The sequence below is a fragment of the Fusarium redolens genome, assembly GCF_020744475.1.
Source record: "Fusarium redolens strain MPI-CAGE-AT-0023 chromosome Unknown BKA55scaffold_16, whole genome shotgun sequence".
Taxonomy (NCBI): Eukaryota; Fungi; Ascomycota; class Sordariomycetes; order Hypocreales; family Nectriaceae; genus Fusarium; species Fusarium redolens.
In genome coordinates, this window is record NW_025763679.1 from 894,488 (window position 1) to 909,510 (window position 15,023).

Below are 15,023 nucleotides of genomic sequence, written 5' to 3' on the forward strand. Positions count from 1 at the left end.
ATTGTTTGACGCGACATCCAATCTCATGTTGCTTGCCGATGCGAAGTTTCGCGAAACTTCCCCGCCCAGGTTACAGGGGCATCCAGCCATCCATGTACCCTACACCAGCCGCATCCTGTTGATCGGCGCGATTGGGCAGTCAATTGTAAGATCTATGTGGTCAATTGCATTTAGGGAATCCCAGAGCTAATTGGCGATTTTCTCCAGTCTGAAGAAACTTTATGTCGTTGCTTTCAGTCCATCTTGCCAATTGATAACGATGTCCGTAACTGGAGGTTCTTGAAAAAAGGTGGAAACCCGGGTCTTCCATCCGAAATGCTTCCATCGAATAGACAGATGCTACATCTTGAAGCTTCAACATTGCCCCTGACAGTGTCTTTCCACAGCTAAGACTGGCCTCTTAATCTAAATTTTCTCAATTTCTAATACGCCGCTTTTCATCCGTGAGGGATCGTCACAGTTGAGATATTACACAAGCTCAGTCTCCATGAATGGAGCAGTTCCCATTGAAGTCTTGGGATTGAATCGCTAATTAGTAAGTGTCTGATTAGCCTAAATGGCTTACATCGTCCTCTCCATGACGATGTAGTTTATTTTCTGGGTCGTTGAATCAGCCTATTTAATGGAATCAGCAAGGTTGAGTTGCATCAAGACCCCTCATTCTGCAGGTTCAATGCGCTCTTCGACAAGATCGTCATGCTACCAACAAGGGTCAGAATCTAGCGCTCGAATCGGCATCATCAATCGCGAACAATTTGTTTCTGGGGATCGTAATTCAGCCGTTTTGTTCCCCGCATTTGCCTGAATCTATCTCATGATCGACGGCTCGACAATACATATATAATGAGGAAGGAGCTCTCGCGGTTGCAATGATAGCTGGTGTAACCCAGGACGATATCCATTACGAGGGTTCAAGATGCGCTTCTCTTGGTTATTGTGCCCGCTTCTTGTGCTGGGAAGTGCTCTTCCCGAAAAGAAGACGGATGTATCAACATACACCAACCCAGTCCTTCCAGGATGGCACTCGGACCCGTCATGTATCCAGAAAGACGGTCTCTTTCTCTGTGTCACATCGACTTTCATCTCATTCCCTGGTCTTCCAGTCTATGCTTCGAGGGACCTAGTCAATTGGCGTCTTATCAGCCATGTCTGGAACCGTGAGAAGCAGCTTCCTGGCATCAGTTGGAAGACGGTTGGCCAGCAGCAAGGGATGTACGCACCAACCATTCGATACCACAAGGGAACATACTACGTCATTTGCGAATACCTAGGCGTTGGAGATATTATTGGTGTCATCTTCAAGACCACAAATCCTTGGGACGAGAGCAGCTGGAGTGACCCCGTTACCTTCAAGCCAACCCATATTGACCCCGACCTCTTCTGGGACGACGACGGAAAGGTGTACTGTGCTACCCATGGCATCACTCTGCAGGAGCTCGATCTGGAAACAGGAAAGCTTGGCCCCGAACTAAACATCTGGAACGGCACAGGTGGCGTATGGCCTGAGGGACCTCATATCTACAAGCGTGACGGTTACTACTATCTCATGATTGCTGAGGGTGGAACGGCCGAAGACCACGCCATCACCATCGCTCGAGCACGCAAGATTACCGGCCCATATGAAGCCTACAAGAAAAACCCGATCTTGACCAACCGCGGAACGTCCGAGTACTTCCAGACGGTCGGTCACGGTGATCTTTTCCAAGATGCCAAGGGCAATTGGTGGGGTCTTTGTCTTGCTACTCGCATCACAGCCCCTGGAGTTTCGCCCATGGGTCGTGAAGCGGTGCTCTTCAATGGTACATGGAACAAAGGCGAGTGGCCTAAGTTGCAACCAGTACGAGGTCGCATGCCAGGAAACCTTCTCCCAAAGCCGACCCGAAACGTTCCCGGGGACGGACCCTTCAATGCTGATCCAGATAACTACAACTTGAAGAAGGCAAAGAAGATTCCTCCCCACTTTGTGCACCATCGGGTCCCAAGAGAGGGTGCTTTCTCTTTGTCTTCCAAGGGCCTACATATCGTGCCCAGTCGCAATAATGTTACGGGTAGCCTTCTAGCTGGAGACGAGATTGAGCTCTCGGGACAGCGAGGTCTAGCCTTCATTGGTCGTCGGCAAGCACACACTCTGTTCAAGTACAGTGTTGATATCGACTTCAAACCCAAGTCAGACGACCAGGAGGCTGGTATCACCGTCTTCCGAACGCAGCTTGACCATATCGACCTTGGCATCGTTCGTCTTCCAACGAGGCAAGGCAGCAACAAGAAGTCCAAGCTCGCGTTCCGATTCCGTGCCACAGGAGCGCAAAATGTTCCTGAGCCAAAGATAGTACCTGTTCCAGATGGCTGGGAGAAGGGTGCAATTAGTCTACATATCGAGGCAGCCAACGCAACGCACTACAACCTTGGAGCATCAAGCCGCGGAGGGAAGACTCTTAACATAGCGACGGCATCGGCAAGTCTTGTTAGTGGAGGAATGGGTCAATTTGTTGGTAGCCTGCTTGGATCTTATGCTACCTGTAACGGCAAAGGATCTGGACTGGACTGTCCCAAGGGAGGTGATGTTTATGTGAGCCAATGGACCTACAAGCCTGTGGCTCAAGAGATTGATCACGGCGTGTTTGTGCGATCAGAATTGTAGTCTAGCGATACAGCTCAAGCTTAGAAAGTACTGTTCTCAGTCGAAGTACAATTGAAGCTCACCAGCTGGATGTGCTATTATTAGTGACACGTGTGACGGGAACCAATCTCACTGGAGGGATTATCCCTAGCTTCCATGTGGCCCCTCTCCACTTAGATCTAGGATGCAAGGGCGATGAACGGTTATTGCGATGCCGATTTAACGGGGCCAAATGGCCACAGAATGTCGACGTTAAAAAGCCAGAAAGAGATGAAGTTTCTGCGGCAGCAAAACCAATTGATTGGAGTTTCAGATCTTTTTACTCTTTAAGGTGCGCAACGCTATCTAAAAAGCTGAGAACCTCGCATAATCATGTGGCGTTGATGGTGAAAACGTCAATACCTTCGTCCAGGTCAACCATTGAGCTTATCACCATGTGCATTTACAGTGACACAATGTCAAACCTTGAAACACAAAGCATACCGCCTTTCTGATACAGTGATACAGCATTGGCTTTAAGCCGCAAAAGGTTACGCCGAAATAATTTCCTTATCTCTGTGGCGATGATGTCTTAGTGGCCTCCTCATCTAACCGTATTCGATCATTCCGAGGGTCCAGAACACAAATGCTCAGTAGCGACTTTGCCTGCAAATTCTTTTTCCCATTCACTTAATTTCCATTTTCCTTATCCTTCTCTTTATCGCCCTTTATCTCAGCAACAATGGAGTTCCAAAAACCCCGTCTTCCCCCAAAGGCACCGAGGAGTACGCTAAAACTTTCGAATGTCATCACTCATGATCTGGACTTTTACGTACATCCGAATCTGGTCCCTGATCAAGACCCCTGCAAAGGCAGATTACTTCGAGCCACGGGTCCTATTCGAGAAGGAACCGTTCTTCTCGTAGACATACCATATGCTATCGTCCCTTCTGTGACGTCCAACGAACCGCTTATCTGCAGCAATTTGTCGTGCTCCCGCCGTATCCCTCAGAATGGCCGCGCCATGCGCTGTGAACACGCTTGTTTCAAGGATGTTGTCTGGTGTAATGTCGCATGCCGAGCGACGGATAAGGCTCGACATGGTTTTGAGTGCTCTTGGTTGAAAAAGCACGCAGAAGCACTTCGCCGAGAAGAGGGAGAGTACAATTTCGCTACAGTCTGGCACGTTGTTCGCCTGCTTGCCACGTGGAATGTCGAGTTACACAGCGGTAACGCCCCTGCACAACATCGGCATTCATGGGAGGCTCATTTTCTACGTGGCTGGAAAGCTGTGGATATGTGTTGTGCGTACCTTGACTCGTGGCCCGAGGTGCAGATTACACATTGGAAACGATTGGTCAATGAGTATCTGAGTGATGCGACTGTTCTACCATCCCTGCTAAGTGCCGAACAAATGCTTCTGCTGTTGTGCAAGGAAGAAACCAATACTTTTGGTCTGTATCTGAGGGCTACGGGTTCTCAACCTGTGAGCGACAATGCGACACCAAGAGGTGAATCGTACGGAATGGCCCTGTATCCTCGCGCTGCCCAGTTCAACCATTCATGCCTACCAAATGTGAGCGAATCCAAACGCTGTAAAACCACGTGAATATGCTACTGACAGATCTAGTAGGTCACTCATAAACCTGACGGCCAAGCTCGAATGGTATATACAGCAGCCCGCGACATATCAAAAGGTGAAGAGTGCATGATTACCTACTTCGATCTTACGACGCATAAAGATCTTTCAAGTAGGCAGAACCACACTCAGGAGCAATTCCAGTTCAAATGCACTTGTGAGAGATGTCTGAAGGAAGAAGCAGAGGAGAATCTTGACTGTATAGACTCATTACCGTTTGGCTTTTGAGGAGGCATGGAAAGGCGTTCAGGGTCTGGGTAACGATTAAAGAAATACGAGAATACGAAATCGGAAATGAAGAAAAAAGTTAGCTGAAGGGCTTTGCTCCTGGCTTGAGCCCAAGCGGCGCTGTCTGTCAGCTCTACATGCCCGTCAGTGGGACAGGCTATGATTAGATACTGAGGTAGGGTATAGTCGGACTGAATGAACCCCGGTGCGAAAATGATTCAATTAATCATCAACTGGCACAAGTTCCCAGCGTGCGCTTTGATTCGCTGCGGAGATTGTTTTCGTGGGGTTGCGGAGCGGACCAAATGATGTGATAACGTTATATCAGCTTTTTCGCACCAAGATCGGACAAAGCTCCCAAACCAACGTTGCTTCAGCTTTTATAACCCAACGCCCGCGATTAAGTATCCAATAAAAGGGTTGAGAACTTGGGGAGTCAACTGGCCAAAACCATGATCGACTGCCAAATATCGGGGGTGAAGTTGGCCCGTCCGAGCCATGACAAGTTGAACTTAACCCGATCGGAGTCGTATTTGATCCGATCATGCCATGATTCTCTTCTTGGCAAAACATCTTTCGACTATAGTGGAGCAAGTCGTTTGTATATGAATGTCCAAAGGTGAAGATAACATCGAACGTCAAGCTAGAATTAATCTTTATTTACTCATCAACATGAAAGTTCTCATCGTCCTTGCTCACCCTGAGCCCCAATCATTCAATGGTTCTCTCTTCCAAGTTTCCATCAACGAGCTCAAAGCTCAAGGCCACCAAGTCAAAACCTCAGACTTGTACACAATGAAATGGAAATCCGAGATCGATCGTGCAGTCTTTCCCAATCTCTCAACCGATGACCGTCTCAAGGTTGCATACGCATCGAGGGAGTCATACACAACAGGAAACCTTACCGAGGACGTCAAGACCGAACAAGAAAAGCTGCTCTGGGCCGACATGGTCCTGATTCACTTTCCGCTTTGGTGGTATACCATGCCTGCTATTCTCAAAGGGTGGGTCGAAAGAGTCTTCTCCATGGGTTTCGCATACGGAGTTGGCGAGCATAGCGATAAGCATTATGGTGATAGATATGGTGAAGGAGTCTTTGCGGGAAAGCGAGCGATGCTTGTCGTTACTGCCGGGGGTCGGAAAGAGCACTTCTCGGCACGCGGAATTGTTGGACACATTGACGATTTACTCTACCCTATCAATCACGGGGTCCTGTACTATCCCGGATTCCAGGTTCTTCCATCTCATGTCGTCTATCAAACCGACAGACTGGACCAAGCTGGCTTTGAGAAGGAAGCAGAGGCGCTTCGTGAAAAGCTGAGGCACTTGGATACCATCGAGCCTATCGCTTACAGGCCGCAAAACGGCGGTGACTATGAAATACCGACCTTGACTCTCAAGTCTGGTTTGGAGGGGAAGAATACAACGGGGTTTTCAATTCATATTAGCGAAGGTGGAGCAGCTGAGGGCAAGTGATGGGAACTCTGGATTTACTCAGAGCAAGACAGATACAGGCTATATAGAATCAATAGAATAATGAAAGGAAATAGAGATGATAATTGAAGATACGTGCAACGTTCTATCGAGCTCGCAATGGCTTTTGTCTAGGGATAGAGTAAAACCTGCTGACCCCAACCCGTAGCCGTTTCCGCAATGTTGACTGCCTTCTCCCATTCATCCATAGAGAATCCTCTCTCAACAATCTCATGCCCAGCTTCCTTGCCAAGTTTGAGGACTCCCGTCTCAATCATCTTGACCAAAGACACCAACTCCTGGCGCGTATACATAAATTGCGCCTTGATTGTAATGTTACGAACCATGAGGCTAGCATAGTTGATCTTGATATCAAACATCATACCTAGAAAGACCACACGGCCAAAGGATGCCAGTGAGTTAATGGAGATGTTGAGGTGCTGATGTGAAGCTGTTGCTGCAGGCGGAGAAACGTCGATGTAGGCATCAACGCCTCCCGGCACAAGTGCGCCAATGGCCTTGGTATCCTTCTTTTCATCTCCAGTGAGCTCAACAGCTGTGACACGATGATAGCGAGACGTGAGAGGCTTCAGCTTAGATGCTGAGCGCGAAAGTGCAATCACGCGACAGCCGATCTGGGCAGCCAACTCGACTACTGCACCCGAAAAGTGTCCTGTAGCTGGGGCCACGATGACAGTCTCACCAGCCTGGAGACCAGAGGCTTTGATACCACCATATGCGACTGAGAGGCGCTGGATGTAGGTAAGGTCTCCATAAGAGTAACCCATCTCGCTCACCAGTATCTTCTCATTCAGAGGGATGACATTCTCTGTTGGAACAATTGCGATATCCCTCCAGAAGCCTTTCCAGAGGTTGAACAGCTTCAGGTCGGCCTCAGGGCCACCACCGTCATGGATACCGAGCAGAACTCGGATACTGGGATCATCTCTTGCAGTGACGAAGTTGTTCATATACACGAGCTGGCCAGGTTTGAGTGCAACAGCATCAGGCCCGACGGATATGATGCGACCAACACCACCATCGCCCGGGTTGTATGGGGGCTTAAAGGAAAGAGGACTGTTTCCTTTGAAGCCTTCGCGTTGGTGAGGGCGCACGGGAGTGCTGAGGACACGAACAATGACCGACCCGGAAGGGGGCGTCTTGGGGAGTGGAGTCCTCTCGAGCTTGAGAGGCTCATTGAAAGTGGGAAGGACAAGAGAGGATGAGAACTCGGGAATAGCTTGGTCGCCCATTTTGATGATGTCTTGGTGTTAGATGGTTGGGTTGGGATGTGAGATGAGTCGCTGGCTGGATACAGCACGATTATTGAGGGATGCTGGCACTCTTCTTATACCCGTCCCCGATGTTGATCGGCTTCCTCCTTGAGGCTTGCAAACCGCAAGGATACACCATCCTCTCCATGAATATCGAGTGTTGGGCGTCTTGGCGCAGCGTCGGATTTGATGTCGGACATGTCGATTACCCAAAAGGGTAATTATTAGAACCGACAACTCCGAGACCCCACTACATCTCTCCATTCACTCAGAACAGATAACCAAGAAAGTCCTAAACCCCGATAATTGACTCTTCAGTAATTGGCTTGTCGAAGCCATCATAGTCAGTCAGCAAGTTCATCGGGACCTAGGCCTCGTCAGTGGCGCATATCTGCATATCGATCTGTTCACGAACCCAATCCGACGCAGTAGCGTTATTCCATAGGAAGTAGTCCAAGTCACAGGCATCCTCGTTTCTTGACCCATAATATCCAAAATGTTGTGGTAAATCACTGTCTTGGCGTAGCTCGGAGATGTTTGGGTACATGGGACGCTCGATGGAGCTTGAGGAATGGATATCTGCCAAAATCACCTGAAGGAGTCGCGAGCTTTCGAGGGCGTATGAGGAGACACATGACCTCATAGGCCACAGCTGTGCTGCCGTTTCGAGTGTGTGGATGATATAGCCCTTTTGGCTTAGCCTGTAATACTTCAGTCACGGCAATTGGTTTCTCCTCAGGGTAGACCTACGGTAAGTTGGGGCATCCAAAGAACTCAAGTGGTGCCATTATCATCGTCATGAAGAAGTCATTGACTGGTAAGTTAGCTTTTACGTGCTGATCATTATGAAGTTTTCCTCCTTTCTGAATCTCCCGATCAACCTCGATGTAGACTTCGATGGATCTGAGTGCATTCTTGCGACATGTGTCAAGCGCAGTTTCGCAATACCTATTCTCAAGGCTCATGATGTTGAGAAACGGGCGATAGATTAGCGCGATTCCCGTGTTGTAGATGAGCTGGAATAAAATACGTTGCATAAAGGTGAAACTTGTATTTGTGAAGCATGTATCCTTGATCGAACGCACGCTGAGGCAAGCTGGAATCGACCTGTACCATGTCTCAAGATGTGCTTTGAGGGAAATGGCGTCCTTGTAACTGCAAGTCTTGAAACCGAGAGCATGGCATATAATCCTTCTTAGAATGGGCAAGAGTCGTGACATGTACACGCAGGGTAGGGCAGCATGGATCTCTGTTACTGGACATGAGAAGATGACTTGCGATTCCTCATCAAACTCATCATCTGTGACATCGGTCGGATGTCGGGTGGAGTATGTATTCTCATGTATTACTGGCGGTAATCCATGTTCAAGAGAGAGCAAGACGTCGTAGTATTGGAGATAATACCAAACGCGTCGCCTCATTTCGGCTTGAAAAGGTGTCACTGCCTGTAGCAAGTCGCCTCCATCGACATGATAGAATCGTTGTTGAGCGATGCGAACCGTCAAGGCATAGAGCTGTGAGAGATCAATGTCCTGGTCCTCTTTATGGAAACATCGTGCATGAAGATGCATAGCCAAGGCTTCAACAGAGGACTCAGTAGCCGTGCTGTACTGCCCAGATATAAGACACCGGGCTGAAAAGGACATAAGTGCCGAAGATTGACGATAATTTCCCCTGCCGTCGGGGATGATAGCGCCAACAGCAAGGACTGAGAACAAGATGCTAACCCAAAGAAGATTTGCGGATTCAGGGTTGTTCCAAAATGCCTCGTACTGTTTGCGGAATTGATGGATGTGAATAAACGGTACAGCAATATTCCTTGCGTTGAGGTATGTCGAGACTATCATATCAGCATCTTGGCGGGACGGCAAAGCTGCCAGGACATCTTCTGAGGTAGCTTTGGCGAGAGATCCAAATATGATGTCTGGAGGTTGGTCCACTTGCGGAGCCGTCGCAGCCCTACAATTATTGTCATTGATGGCCTGCCGAATGCGGTCCACACCCTGGGCTAGTTTATCGCAGGACGTAGCCGCTTGGTCCCGGTTAGGCTGGCTGAGGAGACTCTGGAGGAGGCTCTGCATCTGCCTAAGCTCATTTTGGACTCGACTATCATCGCGATCAGCCAGCAAAGCTGTTGTGGGCCGTGATACTGGTTCTAAGTGACACGAGTCCTGGAGACCGCGCTTCTGACATGCACCGCATGGTTGTTGTCTGTCGCATTTCTGCTTGCGCGCACGGCAGGTTGAGCAAGATACAGCGGGTCTGTTCCGCTTGATCCGTGGAGTTTGGGATACCCGGAACTTGGTAATATGACCTGACAGATCCTGGTTTGTCATGTTGTTCTTATTTCGGTGAGGTTAGGCCAAGTAATGTTAGGGGTGCAGGACCAAGTAAGTCATGGACATCAAAGTCGGTTTATGGAGGAATATCACCTCGAACTTCACGAGGCGGTGGGGACATGAGTGATCCTTGTACTGTCCGATTGGCTGTAACAATAGACTAAACCGTTTGGAGATAACCGAGATACTTGTCCTAAGGAGCCTTGCAGGTGATACCCAAAACATCAGAGCTAATGTTCTCACACAAAATTTCCCCAGCACCAGTTCCAGATTTAACAGTCCAATTCGTAAACTCAACATCGCAAGTTTTTCCTTCGACAGGACAAAAGACATGGCCGGTAGTAGGCGCATACTTGGTACTAGTCCTCCCCGAGAAGTTCTTGACGTAAATCTCAGTCACCTGCGCAGTACTGGGATGCTGTTCACAGTAAGACTTGTCTTCGTTGTAACAAGCATCGAACTCAAATGCAGCACCACAGTTATCGACAATCACACCATCCCAAGTAACGTTACGGACAACAGCTGTGCCGTGATCAGGACCACCGGGGTAGATCTTGATACCAGCCGCTTTCGTAGCTCCTTTCATGGTGGCGTTCTTTACATAGATGTTTGTGACTGTGTCGGTGTTTGTCTTGCCGAGAGAACCTACAGAAAGGCCGTGTGATCCTTGGCAGGTGATGTCGGTGACGGTGGCTTGATCACAGCCTGCCTTGAATGCAACACAATCATCTTCGTTCTGGATGAAGATGTTCGACAGGGTCGTGTACTTGGACGCTCCGATATCGAATCCATCGGTGTTCTTTGGTAGGTAGCTAGACTTGCTGATGGCAGTCAGATCCATGTTGATGAACTTGACTCTCTCGCTGTTGGATCCAATATCAACAAAGACGTTCTGGGCGTTCTTCATAAGAAAGCCGTTGACTTCAACGTCAGTGGACCCCGCCACAGCGAACATAACAGGCCTCTTCAAATCCCCAACCGATCCAAAGCGATCCCACGCAGCTTGCCCATTGCCATCAATCTCTCCAGTACCAGCAGGACTGTGAAACTTGAGCCCCTTGACTCCACGAATGTCAATCTGAGTACGAGAATTGTTCCAAAATGTGTAATCATCCGAAAGTTTGAGTCGACCGTCGAGCTGGATTTCGCAGTTGATGCAGCCGGCGAAGCTGAGTTTGCTTTTGATCATGTAGGTGACATCTTTGGGGAACACGATAACTCCACCGTTACCGCATTGCTTCAACGCTGCGACGATGGCGGGGACATCGTCTGTTGAAGCTGATCCAGCGGATTTGGGAGTACAAGTCGCTCGCTTGTGATGCGCGAGAGAATGGTCGTGTGAAGTTGGAGTTCCAGCGGCTCCTTGGACAAGGAGTGCAACGAGAGGAGCGAAGAAGATTGGTTGGAAGAGCATTGTTGTGGTTGCTAGACGTTGCAGTCTATGCTTCTGTAAATGTTTCGTCTTGTGCGATTCCCCTTATTTAAATACACTTCTTCCACCAAGATTCCTTGATAAACAGTTCACTGGTGATTCAGAAAAATGCTACCCCATGACTTCATCCTCTCCATTTCATTAGTAAAGCTGAACCCCTTAATCTGCCTATGGACGATTTGAGTTCGTATCACCATCTCAAAGTTAACTCGCAGAAGAGTTTCAACAAATTCTCCACCAATCAACATGTCTAGTTCCGTCCAGTAGTTTGAAAATACGACCCCTCGTTTGCTAACCAAACACATCGAACCAAAATGGACTCTAGCGTCTTTGGAGATTGGGACGGGCTGTGGATTCGTCTAGTTTCAATGGATAAATAGCTTAATCCTTGTCATCTTGGGCGGAGCCCGAGTAAATCTCCGGCTTGGATGAGCGAATACCCGTTAAGTTACCGCATCTTGCCCTACTTCTCAAGTTTCAATGGCAATCAAATAATCGATCAATGGCGTACATTGCACCTTTTTCTGGGGTAGATCGAAGTCTAATTGTCAATAGTCAAGATCATCACGTTAAGCAGATGCACGTATTTAGGCTAATACCCCAAAGTCAAACCCAAACCTGCCCCCAACTTTGACCCCAGACTCAAACCCAGGTTTCCTGTTTCGACTTTTTGCTTGGCCAATCGAGGATAGTGTCTGATTGAAACACTCATCATTTGATAGTATACGGAGAGACAAGAAGCTGGAAAGAAGTTTAGTGAAGCCAATTGTCTTGCGTAGCTGTTCAACGGCACAAAGTTGCCGAATGCTTGTCTCATGATCCAATTAGTTGCATTTTCAACGTCTTAATTCAGGCTGATATCGCATTGTGATTTTCCATGAATGAGATAAGCTTCTGAATAACCTTAGTTCAGCCAACTGGCAACCAACTCTGTGTGAAAACACGACAATTGCCTGCTTTCTTCTCCATACACAGCTCATCATCATTCGCTCAAACCGTGCAGTCATACAACTCTTCTATCGTCATCGTCACGATGCCATCCCCTAAGGGCTTCTTCCATTTAATTCAATTGGCTGTTTTCCTCGGCCAAGGCCCATCCTCTGGTGAAGCAGCAAGCTTTCCAACACGAGCGGACAACAGTCGCACTGCTGCTCCTGCGGATTGTATCGTGGTAAGGCCCGGTGGTGCTAGTGCATCAGAGTTCAACAGCCTACAAGCTGCCGTTAACTCTATCGGTTCATCTACGAAGCCTACGTGTATCTTCCTCAACCCAGGGACGTACAATGAGCGCGTGGAGATCAAGGTCAAAGCACCTTTGACGCTCTATGGGTCAACCGTCGAGTAAGACAATATCCATTCTGAGACTTTTGAATAAACTAACTCAGTTCCTCAGTACTAGAAGCTACAAGAAGAACACCGTTGTTATCCAGAATACACTTGGCTCACAGGATGCGGGCTCCTTGGACGCAAGTTCAACCGTCAATCTTAGATCCAACGACTTTGCTGCGTACAACATTGACTTCGTTAACGGGTACACAGCTGGACAGGTAAGTTCATCGTGTCATACGAGTAAGAAACAAGCTAAGAATAGCATAGGCTGTTGCCTTGACGGCAAATGGCAACAGAACCGGATTTTATGGCTGCTCCTTCAAATCGTACCAGGATACTCTGTATGTCAAGGCTGGATGGATGTACTACTCCAATTGTTATATCGAGGGTATGCCTTCGTTTCTAGCCAATGAGTGTGAGATTTACGACTGACAACTGTAGGTGCGGTCGACTATATCTTTGGCAACGGCCATGCATGGATTGGCGAATGTAAGGGCACTAGCTATTTTCAGCCATGGACTCTTTCTAATTTCGATCAGCCACTATTGCTTCTAATGGACCGGGTTATATCACGGCATCATCTCGAACTGAGCCAACCGACACCTCACGTTATATCATCGATCACAGCACGGTAAGTGCAACTTCACCTTGTACTAATGATAAGAACTCAACAAAGTGCAGATCACATCTACCGGCACTCAAGATCTTACCAACAAAGTATACCTCGGACGTCCTTGGAGAGTCAATGCAAGAGTGATGTACCAGTACAGCACCTTGACAAACGTCGTTAGACCCGAGGGATACTCACCCATGGCTGAAGGCGCAACACCGTAGGCTAACAAGAACATCCCAAAGGCGACCAAAGGCTAACTCTATTAGTGTCTTCCAAGAGTTCGGAAACACAGGTGCTGGTGCAGACACTTCGCAGAGAAAGTACTTCACCCCTTCTGATAGGGCTCTGACGAAGCAGGATCTTTGGGGAAGTGATTTCAAGTGGTATGATAGTAGCTACTAGTCTATATATATGAGAGACAAGGAGTGTTACTACGCAAGAACGTGCTTTCGGCTATACAGTAATTTCCTGAAGCTTGAGAGTAGCCACTGGTGTTCCAGCATCATGATATCTAACGGGATTCCATCAACTGTTTTGGCTCCACCCATATCATCAGCCAAGGCTCCTCTCCAGGCTTTGCACTGCTGAGATGAAGGTATGCATCCTCTTCTAGCGTCCACGTCAACTCACCTGGAGAGCCCTCCTTGACAACCACGACATCTGGCTCTTCACTTTCCTCAACCACTGGCTTAGTGTTCAATGCGTATATCTCTCTGAATTCCTTCATAGTAAGCTCATTAGCCAAGCGGATCCCCTTTGACGCTGCGGCGATGCTGAAGCCAGAATTAGCCTCTGTGTCCTTCTGTTTGACAATAACAACATATATATTCTTCCCACTTCCATCAATGGCGGAATGGTTGACCTTGTCAACAGCTTCCAACATATCAGGGGGGAAAATGCCACTGGAGCCACTGCTGCTGTCACGGTTCTCTTTTATAAGTGCCAACAGATCAACATGGTCAGACAGGTCATTCTCCTTGTCCATAGGTTCATTTTGCGGCGCTACCAGAAAGTCAGATAGCCCAGGCATGCGGTGGAAACAAGGGCAACCAATACGTCAAATATGTGGTCAAGGTTGATCTTACCTTCTTGATTCTCTTCGTCGTTCATCTCCACGTCACTCGGCTTTTCATCAGTCGTTGATTCTGAGACGTCCACCACGTTGTTCTCAGTTTGGAGCTTGTCTTTGACTTGCTCTTCAGCTGGCTCTTTATTGACAACAGCCTGAACCTCTGGCTCTTGTTCCAGTTCCAGTAGCTTACTGGGATGTTCATGATGGGTTTCCCTCGAGTCCCTCCCTGATAGATGCCAAATTTGCTCAGAGTCAAGAAACGGAACGATGTATTTGTCCACAAATGACTTCGAGACCCCCAGTGATACTGCATCATTGACGGCATTCTGCATCCTGGCGATGTACTCCTCTCTGATCGAGCCATCGTTAACGTAGTCCTCGCTAACATACACCAGTGCTTTGACCTGCTCAGTACGTGCATGACGCCCTGAAGTCTCGTCACCGACCATGTAGGACGCCGGGCCAATATGGGGTGGTGCACTGAATCTCACTTTGCGATTGGGATTGTTGGGAAAGTGAGTCCCATCTCCGCTTATAGCGTCCCGGCGCTGCTCAAGTAGATGGGACAACGGACCAGTCTTGAAATTCGCGTACTGTTGGTGAGGTTCGAACGAAACTCTCATCAGATACTTCTGGTAAAAGCCTTTCGACACTCCTTCGGAGCGATCTAGGGTCCTTTCGTCTTTGGGACCGATCATGTAGAGAAGGCCCTCGACTGAGTCATCGCTTCCAGATTCAACGATGTTGGCAACACCGCGCTCGTTGATCTGCCAGCGATATGACTCAAGAGTAGCCTTTCCTTTGAAGACACTCCCAGGGCAGCGATGAGCCATTTGGGCGAGGTGCAAGTTGCTCCCATAGGCGAAATACAGTGTGCTGGCTGCTCTGATCATTCTTGACCCGGGCGCGTCAATTGTGGCTGACTGCCCATAAGTTGGGCTCGATGGATTGAATGCATTCATTGTTGTCAGTTGTGAATACGTAAAAGTCGTTTGGGAACGAAGGGTCAGAACATGAAAGAGAGA

General features: G+C 48.4%; 7 protein-coding genes across 7 annotated transcripts; 4 read left to right on the plus strand and 3 right to left on the minus strand.

Moving 5' to 3' along the window:
* Positions 1-916: 916 nt before the first annotated feature.
* On the plus strand, positions 917-2,641 carry BKA55DRAFT_521207 (glycosyl hydrolase; the record flags this gene model as incomplete). Its single annotated transcript, XM_046188493.1, has 1 exon — positions 917-2,641. One exon carries the CDS (start codon positions 917-919, stop codon positions 2,639-2,641), a length of 1,725 nt encoding a protein of 574 aa, XP_046045179.1.
* A 530-nt stretch (positions 2,642-3,171) lies between these two features.
* On the plus strand, positions 3,172-4,771 carry BKA55DRAFT_134038 (uncharacterized protein). Its single transcript, XM_046184857.1, has 2 exons — positions 3,172-4,175; positions 4,233-4,771. The coding sequence occupies exons 1-2, from the start codon at positions 3,342-3,344 to the stop codon at positions 4,464-4,466; spliced, it is 1,068 nt and encodes a 355-aa protein (XP_046045180.1). The 5' UTR covers positions 3,172-3,341; the 3' UTR covers positions 4,467-4,771.
* Positions 4,772-5,138: 367 nt separating this feature from the next.
* Positions 5,139-5,942, plus strand: BKA55DRAFT_543687 (flavoprotein-like protein; the record flags this gene model as incomplete). Its single annotated transcript, XM_046190622.1, has 1 exon — positions 5,139-5,942. One exon carries the CDS (start codon positions 5,139-5,141, stop codon positions 5,940-5,942), a length of 804 nt encoding a protein of 267 aa, XP_046045181.1.
* Positions 5,943-6,070: 128 nt separating this feature from the next.
* BKA55DRAFT_521118 (uncharacterized protein) lies at positions 6,071-7,192 on the minus strand (the record flags this gene model as incomplete). The annotated part of the gene is made up of 1 exon (XM_046188485.1): positions 6,071-7,192. The coding sequence occupies one exon, from the start codon at positions 7,190-7,192 to the stop codon at positions 6,071-6,073; it is 1,122 nt and encodes a 373-aa protein (XP_046045182.1).
* Positions 7,193-7,580: 388 nt separating this feature from the next.
* BKA55DRAFT_521274 (pectin lyase fold/virulence factor) lies at positions 7,581-10,966 on the minus strand (the record flags this gene model as incomplete). The annotated part of the gene is made up of 4 exons (XM_046188498.1): positions 7,581-7,914; positions 7,964-9,537; positions 9,601-9,739; positions 9,846-10,966. The coding sequence occupies 4 exons, from the start codon at positions 10,964-10,966 to the stop codon at positions 7,581-7,583; spliced, it is 3,168 nt and encodes a 1,055-aa protein (XP_046045183.1).
* Positions 10,967-11,891: 925 nt separating this feature from the next.
* On the plus strand, positions 11,892-13,628 carry BKA55DRAFT_134096 (pectin lyase fold/virulence factor). Its single transcript, XM_046184858.1, has 7 exons — positions 11,892-12,325; positions 12,378-12,531; positions 12,581-12,701; positions 12,755-12,802; positions 12,853-12,944; positions 12,995-13,143; positions 13,193-13,628. Exons 1-7 carry the CDS (start codon positions 12,018-12,020, stop codon positions 13,326-13,328), a joined length of 1,008 nt encoding a protein of 335 aa, XP_046045184.1. The 5' UTR covers positions 11,892-12,017; the 3' UTR covers positions 13,329-13,628.
* On the minus strand, positions 13,438-14,960 carry BKA55DRAFT_694678 (uncharacterized protein; the record flags this gene model as incomplete). The annotated part of the gene is made up of 2 exons (XM_046200072.1): positions 13,438-13,928; positions 14,012-14,960. The coding sequence occupies 2 exons, from the start codon at positions 14,958-14,960 to the stop codon at positions 13,438-13,440; spliced, it is 1,440 nt and encodes a 479-aa protein (XP_046045185.1).
* Between the last annotated feature and the right edge of the window lie 63 nt (positions 14,961-15,023).

What these genes read in the sequence shown, in the direction of transcription:
- BKA55DRAFT_134038 (XM_046184857.1), top strand. Translation starts at nt 3,342, where the DNA reads ATGGAGTTCCAAAAACCCCGTCTTCCCCCAAAGGCACCGAGGAGTACG. An exon ending in ACCATTCATGCCTACCAAAT is followed by an intron (nt 4,176 to 4,232) that starts GTGAGCGAATCC and finishes CAGATCTAGTAG; the next exon opens with GTCACTCATAAACCTGACGG.
- BKA55DRAFT_134096 (XM_046184858.1), top strand. Translation starts at nt 12,018, where the DNA reads ATGCCATCCCCTAAGGGCTTCTTCCATTTAATTCAATTGGCTGTTTTC. An exon ending in CTCCAATTGTTATATCGAGG is followed by an intron (nt 12,702 to 12,754) that starts GTATGCCTTCGT and finishes TGACAACTGTAG; the next exon opens with GTGCGGTCGACTATATCTTT. An exon ending in CCATGCATGGATTGGCGAAT is followed by an intron (nt 12,803 to 12,852) that starts GTAAGGGCACTA and finishes AATTTCGATCAG; the next exon opens with CCACTATTGCTTCTAATGGA.